The sequence below is a fragment of the Girardinichthys multiradiatus genome, chromosome 5, assembly GCF_021462225.1.
Source record: "Girardinichthys multiradiatus isolate DD_20200921_A chromosome 5, DD_fGirMul_XY1, whole genome shotgun sequence".
Classification (NCBI taxonomy): domain Eukaryota; kingdom Metazoa; phylum Chordata; class Actinopteri; order Cyprinodontiformes; family Goodeidae; genus Girardinichthys; species Girardinichthys multiradiatus.
The window spans coordinates 11,313,667-11,334,979 of NC_061798.1; the positions used below are offsets into that span (position 1 = coordinate 11,313,667).

At 39.0% G+C, this 21,313-nt stretch overlaps 1 protein-coding gene across 3 annotated transcripts; it reads right to left on the minus strand.

Annotated features, from left to right (window-relative positions):
* Positions 1-7,030: 7,030 nt before the first annotated feature.
* LOC124868043 lies at positions 7,031-19,341 on the minus strand. Of its 3 annotated transcripts, none has more exons than XM_047364817.1 (10): positions 19,212-19,341; positions 18,768-18,916; positions 18,512-18,671; positions 15,398-15,679; positions 15,296-15,319; positions 15,133-15,225; positions 15,006-15,036; positions 14,661-14,710; positions 14,456-14,490; positions 7,031-7,472 (listed from the first exon to the last, which is right to left on the minus strand). In XM_047364817.1, the coding sequence occupies exons 1-10, from the start codon at positions 19,324-19,326 to the stop codon at positions 7,389-7,391; spliced, it is 1,023 nt and encodes a 340-aa protein (XP_047220773.1). In that variant the 5' UTR covers positions 19,327-19,341; the 3' UTR covers positions 7,031-7,388. The 3 variants fall into 3 exon arrangements, with proteins under 3 accessions (XP_047220773.1, XP_047220771.1, XP_047220772.1); XM_047364815.1 differs by lacking the exon at positions 7,031-7,472 and adding an exon at positions 10,216-11,774; XM_047364816.1 differs by lacking the exon at positions 7,031-7,472 and adding an exon at positions 11,619-11,785.
* Positions 19,342-21,313: the final 1,972 nt, after the last annotated feature.

The following is a 21,313-nucleotide window of genomic DNA, read 5'->3' on the forward strand; positions in this document are numbered from 1 at the left end:
TGTCTGGATATCAGTCCTGCTGGTGTATGTTTCATCACCAGAGTTATCACTGTGGATATTTGTTGTCTGCAGCAGAAATTAGAAATGTCCTCTGCAAAGCTGTGAGCTTCATGCTGGGTCTCACTGTTGGTTGTCAAAGATGTGTCACCATGGATACAGCTTTGGTGGAAACCCTTCTGGGCACTTCTTTGTTTACGTTTGCATGAAGATGAGATAAGGGCATGCTTTTGTGACCTCCCAGTGTCCGGTGAATAATTCATCCCCTCATTCGGACTGGACTAACTAATTCGGACTGGACCACTAATATTGCCTGTAAAAATCTATGGTGGACCCAAGACAACTTGATTAAAAATGTTCCTATAAGCTTCAATCTTTATGAGGCAACTTGCACAGCTATGATGCCACTCATACTGACACAGCACCGAAAGCCTTAGAGTGACATTCAGTGTTCAAAGCTCAACGTGTTTATTGTTAGGTTACATCAGAATAATGCCAGTTCAACATCAAAGATTGTTCTCTTCTGAATTTGCAACCTAACCAGCTTATCTCTGCATTCGGTATCTAACCTGGCAGCTTTCCAGCCCTAAAATAAATGTGTATGTGTCGTATGCTCAGCTCCACTCATTTCCATGATGTTTCATTATCACAATTATCACTGCTTTCCAAACTGCTGCTGGCACAAAGTCGTCAGAGCAACATTGCGTGACACAGTCAGTCTTCAGCCTCTTCTCCTGTGATATGTCTTTGCCCAGAGGGAGAGAATTTTATGAAGTTGTGCACCTATTTGGATTTTACGTACACATGTTAAACTCAACTTATGTCAAGAAAATATTCCCAAACTAATATCTCAGGTTGCTTGTAAGATAGATGACTGGAAATTCACTAGACACGGTATTTCTAGTAAGACTATTTCTGATTGCACATGCAAGAGTGGAAATTCAAATTTTCTTACAGCAGGTATTTCCATATTTTATATAATATTTGTCTTGTTTCCAAAAAACAAACACTAAATTTGTTTATTAAAGAGTTAGGGTTATCAATTCTTAATTCTACAAAAACAACCCTACTGTCAGGATAGGCTCTTAGACTGGACCCCAGAATGAACACAGGCAGGAAGCAGCATGGAGTGGTTATTATCTCACAACAGGCAGATGGAAGCAGATGCAGGCATGAACATGGGTCGGCTTGGCATGGCAACAGGATGTATCCATGAGGAGTAAATGGAACAGCAGTGTATGTAAAGGGCATGAAACTGATTGGTATGAAACAGGTGGACCAGATGAAGCTGATTATGGGCTGACTGTGGCAGCGAGTGGTAACCAAAACATGAATGAGCAGAACAGAGATGCAAGGAAATAAAATGACCAACGGAAAATCTTACAAATGTAATAGAACATAAAATCCACCATAAACAGAACAAGTAGGAAACTAAACCTAAAGGGATCAACTAAAGCACCACCTGAAAAACATAACTATGATCAGAGGCAAGAAAACAAAACTCAATCACCTTCAAGTCATGACACACGTTATACTTACACATGCTGTTCTGCTGATAGCTCTGGGTCAGTTACCCCAAAGCCAATTTAGACCCCCTTATCACCGTCTTCTGCACCCTTAAACAAACCCTTTCATAGCCACATACTTAAACTACAGAATATCAGTTTACTTTTATTTGTACTTAAGTATTTTCCACGTCCAATTTTAAAGCCCATTTAAAAAAAACATCAATCAAAAATTTAATTAAAGAAATTAAATAAACACGTAACCAATATGCTGTTAAATTAAATGAAAAGAGATAGACAACCAAGACAGAAAACAGTCATAAAACAGACATAAAAGACTCGTAAAATGGAACTGAACCATTAAAACAGGTATATCAACTTAGTGCTCTGAAGTTCATTCGGAAAAGTTGTGTTTTTAAAAGAGACTTACAAAAAGGAAGTGAATAGCTGACTATACACTTTTTCCAGGAGCCATGACTGAAAAGGCCAACTATTCTCTGAGTTTAAGACTAGGTTTGATGAACTACAGAGATACATAATGAGACGAATGTTAAAATGTTGCATATAATTTAATTTAAATGAATACTATTTTCTGAAGATTTTACATTATGCCGTATTTCTACTGATAGCAAGTCTGAGTCTTATGACACATGACAAATTATGACCTCTGATCAAACTAAAAGACCTCCAGGTGACCTGGTGACAGATATTCACATCACTACATTTCCTTACAGTAGACATGTTAACAGTAGAATTAAAAAAAAAAGACTTTCAAATTATCAGTAGTCAAGTTAGGATGCACACAAAACTCCAAAAAACTCCAAAAATACGAAGAACCAAAGAGGTGAAATGGCCACCACCAAGTCTGGACACTTTGAACAAAAACATTAACTCGTTCCTCTCGTCAAATATTATCCAGTTATGTGCTTAGCTAATTTTATTTCTTTTTCAGTTTTTCATTACAAAACAGCATCATTGCTTGACAGTTCTTCTAAGAAAAGGCATCTGCAGTGTCCAGGGAGTGTGGCTTCACTTCAGCACAATGCTGCCACCAACAGGTCGGTGGTCAAAGCTGTTGTTAGTAATTCAAACAGAACTGGGATACAAATCTTGGTGCAGAGCTGCTGTAACATCATGAACTGTTTCTACTTTTAAACTGCCTCTTTTTTCTTCAAATGTTGTGTCCTGTGGTGTCAATGGTCTTATGTGTGCCAATCAAACAGTTTCACAGTAAATTCAGCCACAGTCATGATGCCGTGATGATCATTCACAGATGGCTTCAGTTTTCAGTCACTTTGTCTCATGTGTGTACTTTCACAAGACAATGGAAAAGATTCTTCTTTTGATTTCCCTTCGAGTGGAAGTTCTGTATGTCTGGTAATGCTTAGTGTTTGGGTGTGGTTCTTGGCTTTAAAGTTTGTGAAAGGTAGGATTAAATAGCTGAGGTGAGTCACTAAAAATAAACTTCAACGCACCTGACTTCTTTTATTGTGTGTCAGGGAGTGGACCTATTCAATTCACTGTTAACACATACAAGATGTAATGGTGCCTATTAATGAGTCATAGAGCAAAATTTAAAAGTGTAACAATAGCATATTCATTATCTTCTGAAAAGCATAAAAAATCTGTGACCAAGGTCTTACAGTGACAAAGACAAAAGCATCTCTATTGTCTTCTAGTACAACAAACCTTTTCCGCCTCTTCAGCCAACCATAAAAATGTACTTTTCACTTTTCTTCAACCACAAACCTTTTTGTATTTTATTCCGATATTTAGAGATAGACAACACAAAGTAGTGCATAATAGTGAACTGGAACAGACGTCATATGTGGTTTTGAGTTTTTTCTTTCTCTTTCTTACAAATAAAAGTCTGAAAGGTATGACACACATTAGGGTTAAGTCTCTTTTACTGTGACACCCCACAATAAAATCCATTGCCACCTGCATCAGAAATCACATAATTACAACCCCAGTTTCACTGAAGTTGAGACGTAAATAAAAACAGAATAAAATTATTTGTAAGTGGTTCTTTCCCATTCTTGGTTAATGCACAACTTCATTTGCTCAACAGTCTCTGTTGTCATATTTTATGATTCATCATGCACATTTTAAATGGGAGACAGGTCTGGACTGCAGGCAGACCAGTCTAGTATCAGCACTTTTTTACCACGAAGCCACGCTGTTGTAACACTTGCAGAATGTGGATTGGCTGTCATGCTGAAAGAAGCAGGACGACCCTGAATAAGATGTTGCTCCACAACTAGTATCTACCTTTCAGCATTAATGGTGCCTTCACAGATGTACAAGTTACCCATGCCAGGGTCACTAACACACCCCTATTCTATTGCAGATTCTGGCTTTTGAACTTTGCCCTAATAACAATCCAGATAGTCCTTTTCCTCGTTCGTGATGTTCAGAACTCATTAATTAGTGGGAAGCAGAATATCTGTTTGCAGAGTTGAAGCACAGACCTGTTTGTCTCGTGTGTGGAGCCAACGTGGATATAGGGATGGGCATTTATCGTTTCGTTTATCGTAATCATAAAAAAATTCTTATCATAATAATAATTTAGATTTATCTTGAAAATGATAAATTCCAAGTAATGATGACAGTATTGTCAGGATTGTTATTTTTACAATTTTCTCTAATGTGGGTTCCATGAGAGCATCAATAAATATCAATAAATTCGAATATATGATTAAATACAGTTACTGTATGCAGTTTAACAATAAAAACACACTTCTTAATGTAACTGATGTTCTGAAGAGCCTATTACAAAATGCTTATGTTTTTTAAGAGCAGTATTTGTGTTTGTGGGGCTTTGACTGCAGGGACATTCAGTCACAGCTATAGAGATGCCTAAAAAAGACTGAAAGGAAGTTGTAAATACTTTTATCGTTATCATAATAAATACTGCAACAAATTGTGATAAAATCTAAAGTCCCCATTGCTCACCACTAGCTGTAACCAATTGATATTCATATAAAATGTAAAGTTTTTTCAGTAAATATCAAAGCAGGCCTGCAGCTTTGTCCATGTTTTTCATTTTAATTCAGTGTGTATTTAGGTTTGACTCACTTGTTCCAGAACCTTCTCAATCTAAAGAGCCATATTTGCTGTCTTTGCCACTGAATATAACATGTTTAGGGCCACGAAACCTAAATGACCTTTTAAAAACACCTACATTTATTTCCAGTTAAAGAACCACAATTTAATTAACTTATTTAATTAGTAAAACATTTCATAGTCATTGTAAAATCACAAAAACATTCTCAAGCTAATGACAAAAATAGTCCTTGTATCATTATTTTTTAATGAAAAAACACATAAAAACTAGTAACATTTGTCCATTATTACTACATTATTTGCAACAACTTAGCAAGTTCCAAAGCTACCAAAGCTCCAGCAGCCAACTGAGTCATTTATTACCACACCGTGTAATCAACAGTGAGGGGTTACATAACATTAGTGTAAGGGTTTGATTCCAATCATTCAAACTGGCTCTAGTCCCGTCAGCATGAGGAGGTAAAGGCAAAAACAAAACAAAAACTTCCAGAACCAGTTTTGAAAAACTCAAATTCAATAGTGAACATCTGTGAAATGGAGTTTCAGTAGATTTCTGGGGAGTGACTCTTCAGAGCATCATAACCCAACCCTGTAACTCTCTGCTTACACAGTTAAAGTTTAAACCACTCAGACCAACGGGGCCACTCACTCCAAGCAATTTTACAACCAAACAAATATTAACAAACCAATCTCTGAAATGTTTACACACATTAATCTGAATGCTTGCAATTACACAACTAACAGCTAATGGAAACTGAAGAACATGAGGTCCTGACTTTTTATTTCGCCAGAATTGCCATAACAAAAAGGTTAATCTGACAATTTGCATCAGCTTGAGTCCGTGTTGCCTTTCCGCATGGATCTCACAGAATCACGCCTCCCAGCAGTAAGTCTGACGTAGAGAGGTGCTGGCAAAACTAACAAAAACATTTTGCTCCATCAAATGGTTTTCCATCTTACCCAGAACACTCACAGTGTACCTTATTCACAGAACAAAAAGCTGTTTTGCAATTTTTAAGCAGATTTTATATTTTTGGTACAAAGGTTGCTACACTTCGCCATTCTTTTCTTTTTGTGCTCTATAGACTAGTGCAAATGAGAAATGGTTCATTTATTTGTAATGTAAATGTTTCAATCAAATGCAATTCTCTTCAATAAATTAGAATATGCGTTCTGATGAGACTGTCAGAATAAAAGTACCTTTTGAAAAAATCAACCTTTAAGCAGGTATTAAACGTACTTTTCATTAAACCCATATTTCTGTATTAAAATGTTGTCTGGTCTGGTGTAATATTCTAATCTTTTAAGAAATGCAATGTTGCATTTTCGTGGCAAAAGTGGCAAATAATCATAATTAACATACATACAGGCTTGAAATCATCGATCTGTGTGTTATTAATCTATATAGGCAATTGAGTTACTGAAATAAATTAACTTTTCAATAATTTATTAATTTATTGTGAATGATTGTCAGTGACTCAATGCAATCTACTGGGTTTGTTTAGGAAACTTTATAACCAATTTGAATAATTAACTCAACGTGACTGCATTTTTGATAACTAGGATCAAATTGGAATTTATGATTTTAAATCTGTACGATTGGATTGAATTGAATTTTTTTCTTTTAAAGGGCCTTGAGACAATATTTGTTGTCCAGGGTGTACCCCGCCTGTTGTGTTAGCACTATATAAATAAACTAAATTGAGTACATGTCAATTAACCAGTGCATGAACTATAAGTTAGTGTAGTACGTCCTGAACTCACAGACGGTGACAGCATCAGGCTATTTTATGCCTATAAACATGTTGAACTCACATTCCTGATGCCTCTTATGACTATTATGATTCTCTGATAGATGAGCCTAATCACATGATCTACGGCTAAATAGCTCTACACCAAATGCACGTCTTGGCGGCCATACAGTAAGAGCATGACTCAGATAAGCAGGACATTCTTAGCAATCTTCACAACCTTCTGCAAATATTTCCAGCTTTCAGGAAGTGACTGACAAGTTTTGCTGCTGTGAGGCTCAGGAAATGTGATAAAATGTTGCCTTTCAGCTGTGGAAGGACAGTCGTTCTCTGCCCAGTTATTGTGCATCATAAAAAAAGATACAAACAGAAGGGACATGTTTCTTACTCCTACATCCTTTTAAGATAGTACTCATATAACATGTCCTCTGGGACGCAGTTATGGGACTGTGATGTGATGCACTATGATCTCCTATTGTGGCATAGTAAAAAGAAAGCCAGGAAATCATATTATATAATTTGATAATGCTTATAGGTTTGTTTGGCTTCATGCATATCATACTCACAATTTTGCCATGGAACTATCAAGGACACAAGCTTCATAAATGGCAATAATCCAGTTGTTCTGCAAGGTTTTCCATTACATTAAAAATGCAAAGAAACAGTGCCCTCTGCAGGATATTTAGCAGAATCCTGGCAGATCAATCAGAATCAGAATCAGAATCAGCTTTATTGCCAAGTTCGTACATACAATCAATCAATCATACGTAAGTCAGAAAAAAATCCACATTTCAGTCAACATTGTAAAAAAGATAATAAAATCTGTATTTAATTTCATATACTCAGTAAGATCAAACAAGCATATCAGGAGAAAAAACCTTACAATTACTGCTACAAATTAATGAAAAAGGTAGAATAGGAAATATCCTTTTCCTGTCCTGCTGTGCAACTGGTGCTACATAGATAAACCTTGATGAAGTTCACGAACGCACACACACACACACACACACACACACACACACACACACACACACACACACACACACACGTAGAGATGAAACAAACATTTCTAATGGATCGGGGTTGTGAAAGTAGAGAGGGGGTTCCAGAGAGAAGATCTGGAGGGTGCTTCTGTGTCCCCGCAGGCCCATTCCTGTAAAGAATCAAGCATAGTAAGGCAGCCTACTAAAGTACGTGCGATGTCATTTCCTGTGGCTAACCACTATTATCATTGCTAAATTTGATCTCTCGCTTTCTGAAAGAAAGCTTGTGATGATCAAGGTTACATAAAAACGCAAGTGCTAAATACTGTCCTTTAGAGTGCTCATATATCACCTTGTCTTTCCATTACTCCTTTTCCACAGATGTGATCTGTATTCAACTTTTTACTAAGTCCAAACATCAAATTTAGTTTTAGTCAGGAACAAAATAACCAGTACAATATGTTGAAAGTTCAATAAGTAAAGAATAAAGAAGACTTCATCCAATGCAACCTTCTTTACATTTCTACTCATAAATAAAATCCATTGCTTTCTGACGCCACCTAATAGAGTCTAAATAGAGTTGGCCTGGGTGTAAAGTAATCTCAGTATAAATACAACGCTGCTGTGAAGGCTTTACAGGTTTGTTAGTGAACAATCAGCATCACAAAGACCAAGAAACACAGCAAACAGGTCAAAGAAAAAGTTATGGGGATGTTTAATAAAACAATATAACAAACTTTCCAACATCTCGCAGAGGATGGTTCAATTCATGATGCCAAAGTGCATCGAATATGACACAACTCCAAACCTACCGAGACATAGCCATCCACCTAAATTGACAAAGCCCGACAAGGACAGCATTAATCCCATGGTAACTGAAGGACTTGCACAGATTCACACTAGGACAACTAATGGCTATGTGCTCCACACACTGGTCTTTATGGAAGAGTGGCAAGAAGACAGATATTGTCGAAGGAAAGTAAAAAAAACTCCTGTTTTAAGGTTTGTCACAAAGCCAAGTAGGGAACACAGCAAACATGTGGAAGAAGACGCTCCGACCAAAATTTCACCTTCTGACCGACATGCAAAATGCTCTGTGTACTACCACTGCACCCTGAACATACTATCGCCACAGTGACACATGGTGGTGACAGCATCATGCTGTGGAGATGTTTTTTGTCAGCAGGGACAGAGAAGCTGGTCAGAGTTTATGGGGGAATGAATGAAGATCAATACAGGACAATCCTGGAAGAAACCTTTACGGCTGCAAAAAGCTTTAGATTTGGTCGGAGGTTTGTCTTCCAGCAGGACCAGACTAACCGTACAGCCAGAGCTACAGTGGAATGGATTATATCAAAGTATATTCAAATGTTATGATGGCTGTTACATGTCTGTTGGACTGTGTGTTTCCCCCCCTGAGTTCATTCAGGCTCCTTGCCGTGAGAAGGTGGAGTTATGTCGTAAGAATGACTTGTTGGCCATTGCAGACCCTTTTGATATTTCTCTGAAGAAGCATGTTGCTAAAAAGGAAATTAAGAATATTGTTTTGCAAAAACTGGTTGCGCTGAATATCCTAGGGGACTCAAGTGAAACTGATCTGGATGTTTGTGATTGTGTTTCTTCTGGTGAATTAGGAGTCTCCCCGTCGGAAACAGGAGCTGTCGCCATGATAACTCCCCCAAAGGTGTTGGAGGAACATCAGATGCCTCCTGGGACTATACCTCGCTTCGATCCTGGGTCACCAGACCTCGGTAGTTCCAGTGGTAATGTCAGACTTAATGCTTGGCTGGCTCGCCTTCAGTTGAAAGCACATGAAAGAGAGATGGTACGTAAAGCTGAGTTTGATCTCAGACTTGAGATTCGGAAGCTGGAAATTGAAGCTGAGAAGGAGATCAAATTAAAACAGCTCGAAGTGGAAGCTATGAGGCTTTTGCAAAGTAAGTCATTGCTTGGTTCATCTGTTCCATCTGATTCTGTGGAGTTCTTGCTAAATAAAAACAGGTTTGATGTTAGCAGAAATATTGCTTTGGTGCCACCATTTAGGGAGTCAGAAGTTGATTCCTACTTCAATGCCTTTGAAAGGATTGCAACAGCACTAGAGTGGTCAAAGGAGATGTGGGCTGTGCTGCTACAATGTAAGCTAATGGGTAAAGCACAAGAAGTTGTATCATCACTGTCAACTGAGGATGGCATGAATTATGATGTACTGAAACAGTCTATCTTGCGTGCTCATGAGCTTGTGCCAGAGGCTTACAGGCAAAACTTTAGGAATCATAAGCGGTCTAGTAGTCAAACTTACGTGGAATTTGCATGAGAGAAAGCTGTCTAATTTGATAAATGGTATGTAGCTAATGAAGTCAAGGGAAGCTTTGAATCTCTTCGTCAGCCAATCTTGCTGGAAGATTTCAAGACTACATTGCCTGAGCAAATGGTGGTTTACTTAAATGAGCAAAAAGGGGCCTCATTATCAAAAGTTGCAGTCTTAGCTGATGAGTTCATGTTGACACACAAAAATGTGTTTGTAGCTGCACCTCATACAGATAGGGTTTCAACCGCCTGTCCCTCAAAACCTGAACCAGGTCAGTCAGAAGCCAAGGCCAAGCAGCCACTTTTTCCTTCACGGGAGTTACGGGAGTGCTTTTACTGTCATAAAAAAGTTCATGTCATTGCTGTCTGCCTTTTGTTAAAGAATAAAGCTTCGTCAACCCCAACAAAAGGCATGGGTTTGCTTAAAAATGTATCTCACCCCAGTACCCAGATGTCTAAAACTGAGAATGATCTAGATCCCTGTTTCAAACCCTTTGTTACTCAGGGTTTTGTTTCTCTAACAGGGAATCCAAAGGATAACCAGCCAGTCACAATACTGAGGGACACAGGTGGTTCCCAGTCTGTTATCCGAGAGGGCATTTTGTCTTTTTCTGCCATGTCATCTTGTCGGTCAAATGTGGTCATCCAAGGTATTAAATGTCTTTTGTTTCTACTCTATTGCATAATATTCACATTAGCTCACATTTTGTGAGTGGTTTTTGCAGAGTTGCTGTTCTTCCCATTTTGCCCATAAGAGGGAATGACCTCATTCTGCAATGTCATCTGACTTTCCAGTTCCTTCTAAAAGGAGGGAGCTCCATCGATTCCTTGGGATGGCCTGGTTCTATTGTCGCTTTTGTAGGAATTTTTCAACGGTAGCGGCCCCTTTAACTGCTTTGACCAGTGCTTCTAAACCTTTTACGTGGTCTGAGGAGTGTCAGCATCCGTTTCAGAGTCTGAAAGGATTGCTTTCTTGTTCTCCTGTTCTTTCTGCCCCAAATGTCAATCTGCCATTTAAATTGGAGGTAGTTGCCAGTGCAGTTGGGATAGGAGCTGTCCTGCAGCAGGAAGATAAAGATGGCATAGATCATCCTGAAGGTTACTTCTCAAGGAAGTTCAACCTTGATCAAAGTAGGTATTCTACTATTGAAAAAGAAACGCATGCATTGCTTTTGGCATTGCAGCATTATGAGGTTTATCTTGGCTTGAGTGTGAAGCCCATAACAGTCTTCACAGACCATAACCCACTTGTCTTCCTTTCTAGGATGTACAATCAAAATCAGCGAGTTATGCGTTGGGCTTTAATCATTCAAGAGTACAACCTTAAGATCTGCCATCAAAAAGGGTCGGAAAATGTTTTGGCAGATGCTTTGTCACGTACGTTTCAACCTTGCATTTTTAGTTTTAGGCATACCAAACATTTTGTTTGGACCTGTAAGGGTGGGTGTGTTACATGTCTGCTGGACTGTGTGTTCCCCCCTGTGTCTCCTGTCTCTCACGGGTTCAGAGTGCAGGCTGATGCCAATTCGTCTTGATTGGCTTGAGGGAGCCGATCAGGCAGCTCTACATAAACTGCTCACCTGTAGGGCTGGGGGTGTGACTTCACCTGGCTGGCTTTTTGGCACATGCTTTGTTCTCTAGCATTGTTTGAAGGTTTGTGGTGGGAGTTTGTGGGCTAGGTAAGTTTGGGGTACCCTGTACATTTCCATCACATAGTTTTTTCTCTGTTATACACACTAGGTAAGTAGGTTGGTGTCACCCATGTAATGTTTTGAGCTTGTTTTGTTAGACTAGAATAGCAGAGCTTTCTTTTCCTTTATATCTTCCGGCTTAGTTTAGGTGACAGTTAGGCCCTGTTTTAAATGATTATGTTAGGTTTATATGAAAAGACAACTTCTCTGTCTCTGCTTTTGCACCAATAGCCCTGAGAAATACTGTTCATAATGGGGCTAATTAGCATAACTGAAACCCAAATACATTCTAATTTATTTATGCGAACAACACCTACTAACACAAGACATACAACATATACCGCAGATCATTTTTCTTCTGCTAAAAGAAATCCTGCTCACCAGCATGAGGAAAAAGCAGCTGGTGTCGACGGCATTCTGCTGTTTATGATGGCTGCTGAGGAGCGGAAAGGTAGCCTGGAGAGAGCCTTTAGTCTGAAAAGAACCTTTCATCAAGCTAATCAATGAAAATAATTATACCTAATGAGAAGCAAGCACTATTAGTGAACAACAGCACTAATGAAAAGCAATGTGTGTGCAGATCTGAACTAAAATACGCTGTGGAGGGGTGATCTGTTGATTTGTAGTGATAGATGTGTGTTTACTTCAAAGAGGTTTCGAAAGTTTACTGTTGTTTGCATTAGGAATCTACAAACTGAGGTTAGAAAAATACCACAAATTCCAGCTGAAAAAGTGCAGATACTTTCTCTTTTCTGTCACAGCGATTCTCAGTTATATTCTCAAAGTTTAGCTGCTCCTTTACATTTCTTGTAAATAAATGCGAATCAAACATCTAAATCAGACCCCTTAATCTTACTTGCAAGTATTGCCTTTCTACAGTTTCTAACAAAATAATTCACACCTTTTCAACTTTTCAAGTGTTTTCACATTTTAACCAAAAATATTAATGTTTCATCGCTTTTTTAATGTGATAGAACAACAACACTGTGCATAACAATGACATGGAAGGCAAAAGACAAAGTTTTCACAAACAAAATCTGGATGGACTAATATTTCAAAGCTGGATCCAAAGTTGAGCACGATCTGATTTTAGCAAATCCATCGATCAAGAACAACCAAAGTTAAGTATGATCTGCTGTCCAAATAATTCAGCGTTGATGCAAAAAGGGGCTATTAAGACAATCTGTCTTCAACTTTTCTTTTTGAGCTTCTGCAGAAAAGCAGCCAGTGCTAGAGAGACATTCTCTAATTGAAGTGGTTTTCCCCACAGCCTGGAGATGACGGGATCAGAACTACAGCTCTACACACCTGATACGTGCCGACCCAGCATGAACTACCCCAAAAGGGGGCTACTGAGCAGCTGTCACGTCAATGTCCTTTTTAGTTCATGGCTTCCCTACCAATCCTCCCATCCTCCTTTTAAAATGGTTCACTAAGAGGTGGTGTTTGGAGAGAGAAAATTAGTTCAGGATGAAACAATCTAAACATTGTTTATTTCATGGTGTTTTGCATATGTGGTTCAAAAGGTTGAACTATTTTGAGTGCTAGCAAGCTCTCTGCTCAGCCAGTGTGAACAAACCTCTTAGCCTTGGGGATAGTTATTTGTGTTTCAAGGCTCATTAAGATGAGTTTGCTCCACTGTGGTTTTCTGTATTCTTCCTAAACTAACCTAGTGCACGGAGTTGAAGATGCCATCATATACCTGCTTCAACAAACCCACTGTCATCTGGACACAGCCAGCAGCTCTGTGAGGATCATGTTCTTTGATTTCTCCAGTGCATTTAATACAATCCAACCTGATTTGCTTTGTCAGAAACTCCGGAAGACTCAGGAGGAGACCTCAACAATCTCCTGGATCAAAGACTACCTGACAAACAGACCCCAGTTTGTGAGACTGAAGGGTTGTGAGTCTAACCAGGTAGTCAGCAGCACAGGAGCACCACAGGGAACTGTACTCTCACCATTCCTTTTCACTCTGTACACCTCAGATTTCCAGTACAAGACAGACTCCTGTCATCTGCAGAAATACTCGGATGATTCTGCAGTCGTGGGGTGGATCAGAGATGAACAAGAAGCTGAGTCCAGGGAGCTGGTGGACATTTGTGGCATGGTGTGGAAACAATCATCTCATTTTGAACGTGACTAAAACAAAGGAGATGATTTTAAGAGAAACAGGAATAAGTCAAACACTATTTCCATCGTGGGAGAAGAAGTGGAGGTGGTGGACGAGTATAAATACCTCGGTGTTCACCTGGACAACAGACTAGAGTGGAGATGCAACTGTGAAGCCATCTACAAGAAGGGACAGAGCAGACCATTCTTCTTGAGGAAGCTTAGGGCCTTCAGTGTTTGCAGCAAGATGCTGCATATCTTCTATAAATCTGTTGTGGAAAGTGTGATCTCTTCTACCATCATCTGCTGGGGAAGCGGCATCAGAGCCAGGGACTTAAAAAAGCTCAACAAGCTGATAAAAAAGGCTGGCTCTCTTCTGGGGACTCCTCTGGAACCTCTGGAGATCATTGTACAAAGAAGGATTCTTCATAAAATGAAGAACATTATGGAGAACCCTGAGCATCCTCTTCATGAGACGGTCCTACAACAACAGAGTGTCTTCAGTCAGAGGCTTCTTCAGATTTGCTGTAAGACGGAGCGCTACATGAGATCCTTCCTGCCCACAGCCATCAGCATCTACAACGGCTCTTTGAAGAAACCTACATAATATGAGCTATAACAACATTTAATTTCCCTTTGGGATTAATAAAGTATTTTTGAATTGAATTGAATTGACTAATAGTTGTCCTGTCATCTAATTCTCTTACCTGAGCTATGGATATCTATAGTTCCTACAGAGTTACCATGGGCCTCCTGACTGCTTCTCTGATTAATGTCCTATCTGGTGTGTTTCTTGATGTTCATGATGTTTGTTCATCAATATTCTCTAGTAAACCTTTATAGAACAACTCTTCACACTGAGAATAAATGACACACAGGTGGACTATTTACTAATTTGGCAACATCTGAAAGGAAATACTTGCACTGGATTTAATTTAGGGGTATCAGAGTAAAGAGAGCTGAATACAAATCTTTGCCACACTATTCAGATTTTTCTTTGTAAAAAGACATCTGATTTTAAGTGTCAAAAAGCAAATGTTTACCTGAGAAGTAAAACTTGTACTTCTGAGAGTAAGATCTGAAAAAAGAAAGCACAGTCAGATACACTTTTATAGAAATGCTTTCAGCATGTCTCTTTCTCATGCAGTTGGGACATTACGTTCTGTTTTAATAAAAGCATGTGAGCAGAAAAATTTACAAAAATGTTCTGAGCCAGGAGGAAATGAGATTCTGAAGAAGAGAACCTACCCACAATGTGGTCTTGAGCATGCACTTTAGTCCAGAACTGTGCTTGTTGCCTGGAACAGAGCAACAAGGGCACCATTTAATGTAAATGTATCAATTAGCAATGAAAAATATACATTTATTTGGTAAATTCCTATTTACTCTTCATTTTAAAATATACGTATGTACATATTTAGTACTCTATATTTAAAATATTGCATTTTCATTTCATTTTTTTATTTAATTTTCTTAGTCTCTTTCTTTAGGAAAACATTTATTTTTGTAGTGCAAAAGGCACAATCATATGCTGAAAAACAGTCGGAATAACAGTGCTCTTTGCAGGATGTATTAGGACTATGGATGCATTACCTTCTCTTCTTTTCCTCGGCAGCTGATTTTACTTTAAAGAAGTGAATATAAGAGATATTACAGACATCATGACTTTCACAAATGAAGAAAAGCTAAAATAAAAAGAGGAGTTTCTTGTGGCATGTACCTTTCCTCTTGGCCAGCACAACCACAAAAACCAGCGAGCATAGAAACAATACAGCTGCAGAGAAGGAGCCCAGTGCAAGAGGCCAGTCCACACCTGGTATACACACATTATATCAAAATCCAGCATTTTAAAGACAAGTATAAAGATACACTCTGTAGCCTACCTTTTGATGATGGAGGGGACATTCCTGAAAGATGCAGGAAAAGAAACTGTCAAAACTCTAATCACCCAGAACTTTGCATATGTTAGCACTGTAGGTCCCTACCTGTGGATAAAGCCACAGGGGCGCTTCTCTTAGAGGTGCTCCACGCGCTTCCTAACAGAGCTGTGTACTGGCACTGATAAAAGGTCACTGGTGAGTCCTGGACAGGCACTGGGAATGTGACTTGATGTTGCAATGCTTTTGCATGGTAAGTTGCCACAGGAAGCTCATTATCAGCCACATAGAGTGAGAACATAGAACCGGGGTATGCGGGGGATCCTGTACAGAGCAAATGCCAAACATCTGTCTGCGGTTGGAGAACAAGGGAGGGCACAGGAAGCACACCTGGGAGCAAAAAATGGCCAAAAAACATTAGTCCTGTGAAATTATATACTAGCCCTCAAATACATGAATTATGATAACTTCATCCAGCATTATTTTCCTTTTTAGTCATGTTTTGGCATGAAACAAAATAAAAAATTTTATCATTTAAGTTTTTTCAAATGTCCACTTAATTTATGACAAAATACTATAATACTATATAATTAAAAGTGTAACACAATGCAAAGTGGCCACGCATTTTATTTTTTAATATTAGTCTGCGTAAAGAAAACAAATTTCTTGTTCTTGACAATCCTAGCCTTATCTCTGTGCTTGTTTCAGTCTCATTCCTCCAACATTCAGGCTTTATGCCTTGTCTACTGAGAACCCCACTACCCCCTGTTGAATTATGTATTCTAACAATAACATTTGTATAAGAACATCACAAATGTTGTTCATGCCACAAAAATGAATCAATCAATGAACTCAGTGATTCATAAACCTTAAAGTTTGTCAGGCAGCACGTTTTGTCCCCAGGTTTGTTTCCTATCTCAGCATTTTGACCTTCTGCATTATGCTTCCAAAAACCTTCTTTACTGAGAAGCATTCATAGGGATTGTCACTAGAATCCTCATTTGATTAGGATATTATCTCTACTACCCTACCTGTAAGGGTCTATGTCATGGGCCACATGGCTTCAGCCTTACAAAATTAAATGACGTAGAATGTATTTCACACAATTAAACTAATCTGGAGCTGCACGGTGGCACAGTTGGTAGCACTGTTGCCTTGCAGCAAGAAGGTCCTGGGTTCAATTCCCAGCCTGGGGTCTTTCTGCATGGAGTTTGCATGTTCTCCCCATGCATGCGTGGGTTCTCACCAGGTACTCTGGCTTCCTCCCACAGTCCAAAGACCTGCCTGTTAGGTTAATTGGTCAATCTAAATTGCCCTTAGGTGTATGAATGAGTGTGTGCATGGTTGTTTGTGTGTTGCCCTGAGATGGACTGGTGACCTGTCCAGGGTGTACCCCGCCTCTCGCCCATAGACTGCTGGAGATAGGCACCAGCTTCCCCAGGACCCACTATGGAATAAACGGTAGAAAATGACTGACTAAACTAATCTGCAAAAAATGTGCTCAGGTTACAAGATATTGTAACTCTAGTAACAAAATTATTGTCTTTACTGCAGAAACATTTACTGGTGTTGAAACACATCTTGAACAGTTTAGTCCCCGCAATGTTAAGAATTTCTGGTAAAATAACGCCAGTTATGCATAACGTCAGTAGTGGGCAGATAATAATTGACTGAGTGGGGACGCTACATCGAAACTGGAGCGTGTCCCCCAGTTTTACTGCACAATTGGATGGCTCTACAGATAGGATTGGTGAAGGGAACGAGGGAATATAAGGAGACGGGCCTTGAGCTGCTGGACAAAAAAGTAAAGAAGAAACACTAAATCGTTATCACAACCAGTAAAAGTGTTTTTCTGCTTCACACTTAAAACAACAGTGTTGCACAATGCATAAATTCACCAACAACCTATTGTTGTTATATATATTATAATCAGCAAAATATTAGCCCCCTCAAAGACAATAAATAATATATCTATCTATCCATACGGACATATTTAATAAACTGGAATATGTGTTCTGGTGAGGCTTGTTTGTCATATTAAAACAACCTTTAAGCAACACATTCCAATGTTAAATGCTGGATAGATAGATAGATAGATAGATAGATAGATAGATAGATAGATAGATAGATAGATAGATAGATAGATAGATAGATAGATAGATAGATAGATAGATAGATAGACAGACAGACAGACAGACAGACAGACAGACAGACAGACAGACAGACAGACAGATACGCTGTGGCAAGATTTAAACTAAAACAATATTTTTTACCAACACAATTTAAATGAAGAAATGACTGAAACTACTTATAAAAACTACCTTTTCCAACACTTCTAAAAATAATGAAGCCTAGAGATGGCTAATACTAAAATAATAGAGTGAGATCAAGGTTGTTCTTTCTGATAAAAAGGTATACTCAGGTATATTCAGCATGCTTGAAGGCCTTTAAGATACAACCAGAAATCAGAGAAGAGTTAGCTCAACAATACAATGGCAAGTTGTTTGTGACCTACTTGATTTAACATATATCAGTATTGGATACCAGCTGTCCAGGATGAGCACCACCTCTCATCCAGTGGTTGCTGGAGATAGCCCCCCCACCCCCACTCCCTTCAACTGAGACAATAGATGGATGATGTATGTTATATCTACAATACTGCCATATTCCATGTTTCTAACTAAACTTCCTTTTGTGAGGGGCAGTAGTGGAAACCAGTACATTATGTGTTTCATCTTTTTGTCTGTGTGTGTATCAGTTAGTGGGTGTGTGTGGTTTCTATATGAAGCACAGGATATAACCGCAGCTTTTCACACCCACAGAGTTGAGGACAATAGGAGACACAGACAGCACCTGCATACTGAAGTGTGTTTTTGGGGTTAGCGCAGAGCGGATGGGAGTGTTTATTTTACACCGTGTGAAGAATCATAGCTGGCAACAGACTAAACCAACTCTATAAATACATGATTTTTTTAATGCAGAGCTTTAACCTAAAAAATGTGTGACTCATTTGTTTTTCTACTTTAATTCTTTATACCATTCATAACTGATCAGTTTACAGTGATATTCATAACAGTGCAGAGATCAACCATGTGGGTTGAAATAAAGTACAGAAACATGTATTTCTTTCTTGATCTGAAAAACACAAAAAGACTGATTCAAGGTTTAATTCATCTCAAGCTTGCTAACAAGGAATAAAACAGGGAAGTTGTAAAAAAATACCTTTTTGTTTCAGTTGTAAGTAGGGACTGAAAAGACTGTATAGTCCCTCCTGGTTCTTGTATAGGCAGCAGTAAAGATAGTGCTGGCCTGAATCTGGTTCTTCCATCCTGACAGTGAAGTAGACCTGCTCAGTACCATACTGTGGTTCATGCATGTCCATCTCAATGAAATGAGAAAATAAAACACTAAATATACTCACAGGAGATGCCAAACATACTCCAAAAAAATGGACTCTTTAATAATAAAATTAAATTACCTGTTTTGTGTCACGGTACAACGTGAATTGAACCCCACGGTGACCCTTGGGGGCCCGGCACACCAGGACCACCGAGTCTCCTGACCATGAATAGATGTCCAGGGTTGGTGATGGAAAGGTAGGAGTGGAAGTGGAGGCTGACAGTTTTTCTGCATGAAAGAAAGATCCAGTACGAGTTACAAAACTTTCCTAAGAAATAACATCACCTGCAATGTGCAATCAGTGATTGCTACACCGGGTGATGTGTGGGTTTATCTAAACAGATGATTTCAACAGAAAATTACAACACTGCACTTCATCCTCAAAACACTGAGAATTTTTCCTTTGATACATGTTTTATTGTTAGTCTGAAATAGAGAAAGACTGATGTAAATGTATTCACACAAACCGTATTTTTTAAATTAAAAGAAAACATTTCAAACAGATCTGTGTTATGATGCTTACCCAAAAGTTGTAACAAAGCCAGCATGAGTGGATAAAGCCAGAGGGAACAACCAACACGCTTCATCCTTGACCTAAAAAGAAGACTGAGTGAAGTAAAAAAGGCAACTCCAAACATATGCTTCAGTCTCTCTCCTCCCTCTCCTCTGTCTTCCTCTCTCTGTTTTTTTAACGCATTTGACATCCTCTTCGAAGCAGAGCAATGGGGGAAGTAAAATCTGTAAGCAGATTTCCTTTTTTGGAGATTATTGGTCGGATATGTGTTATGATGAGAATAAATATCAGGTCTTCACTATTAACAAATATAAAACAATCTTTGTCAACATAAAGACATAGAGCATTGTAAATTCCAGTCATATAATGACACAAAACGTGTGAAGGTTTTAATTATACAGGTCCTTCTCAAAATATTAGCATATTGTGATAAAGTTCATTATTTTCCATAATGTCATGATGAAAATTTAACATTCATATATTTTAGATTCATTGCACACTAACTGAAATATTTCAGGTCTTTTATTGTCTTAATACGGATGATTTTGGCATACAGCTCATGAAAACCCAAAATTCCTATCTCACAAAATTAGCATATCATTAAAAGGGTCTCTAAACGAGCTATGAACCTAATCATCTGAATCAACGAGTTAACTCTAAACACCTGCAATAGATTCCTGAGGCCTTTAAAACTCCCAGCCTGGTTCATCACTCAAAACCCCAATCATGGGTAAGACTGCCGACCTGACTGCTGTCCAGAAGGCCACTATTGACACCCTCAAGCAAGAGGGTAAGACACAGAAAGACATTTCTGAACGAATAGGCTGTTCCCAGAGTGCTGTATCAAGGCACCTCAGTGGGAAGTTTGTGGGAAGGAAAAAGTGTGGCAGAAAACGCTGCACAACGAGAAGAGGTGACCGGACCCTGAGGAAGATTTTGGAGAAGGGCCGATTCCAGACCTTGGGGGACCTGCGGAAGCAGTGGACTGAGTCTGGAGTAGAAACATCCAGAGCCACCGTGCACAGGCGTGTGCAGGAAATGGGCTACAGGTGCTGCATTCCCCAGGTCAAGCCACTTTTGAACCAGAAACAGCGGCAGAAGCGCCTGACCTGGGCTACAGAGAAGCAGCACTGGACTGTTGCTCAGTGGTCCAAAGTACTTTTTTCGGATGAAAGCAAATTCTGCATGTCATTCGGAAATCAAGGTGCCAGAGTCTGGAGGAAGACTGGGGAGAAGGAAATGCCAAAATGCCAGAGGTCCAGTGTCAAGTACCCACAGTCAGTGATGGTCTGGGGTGCCGTGTCAGCTGCTGGTGTTGGTCCACTGTGTTTTATCAAGGGCAGGGTCAATGCAGCTAGCTATCAGGAGATTTTGGAGCACTTCATGCTTCCATCTGCTGAAAAGCTTTATGGAGATGAAGATTTCATTTTTCAGCACGACCTGGCACCTGCTCACAGTGCCAAAACCACTGGTAAATGGTTTACTGACCATGGTATCACTGTGCTCAATTGGCCTGCCAACTCTCCTGACCTGAACCCCATAGAGAATCTGTGGGATATTGTGAAGAGAACGTTGAGAGACTCAAGACCCAACACTCTGGATGAGCTAAAGGCCGCTATCGAAGCATCCTGGGCCTCCATAAGACCTCAGCAGTGCCACAGGCTGATTGCCTCCATGCCACGCCGCATTGAAGCAGTCATTTCTGCAAAAGGATTCCTGACCAAGTATTGAGTGCATAACTGTACATGATTATTTGAAGGTTTTTTGTATTAAAAACACTTTTCTTTTATTGGTCGGATGAAATATGCTAATTTTGTGAGATAGGAATTTTGGGTTTTCATGAGCTGTATGCCAAAATCATCCGTATTAAGACAATAAAAGACCTGAAATATTTCAGTTAGTGTGCAATGAATCTAAAATATATGAATGTTACATTTTCATCATGACATTATGGAAAATAATGAACTTTATCACAATATGCTAATATTTTGAGAAGGACCTGTAATGCTAAAATATGTTTAGTTCTCTACTATTTCAAATTAGGCAGTATCTCACCACTATAATCCCATTATAAAACATTTTGTCTATTTTCAAAAAATAAGGTTTTTGCA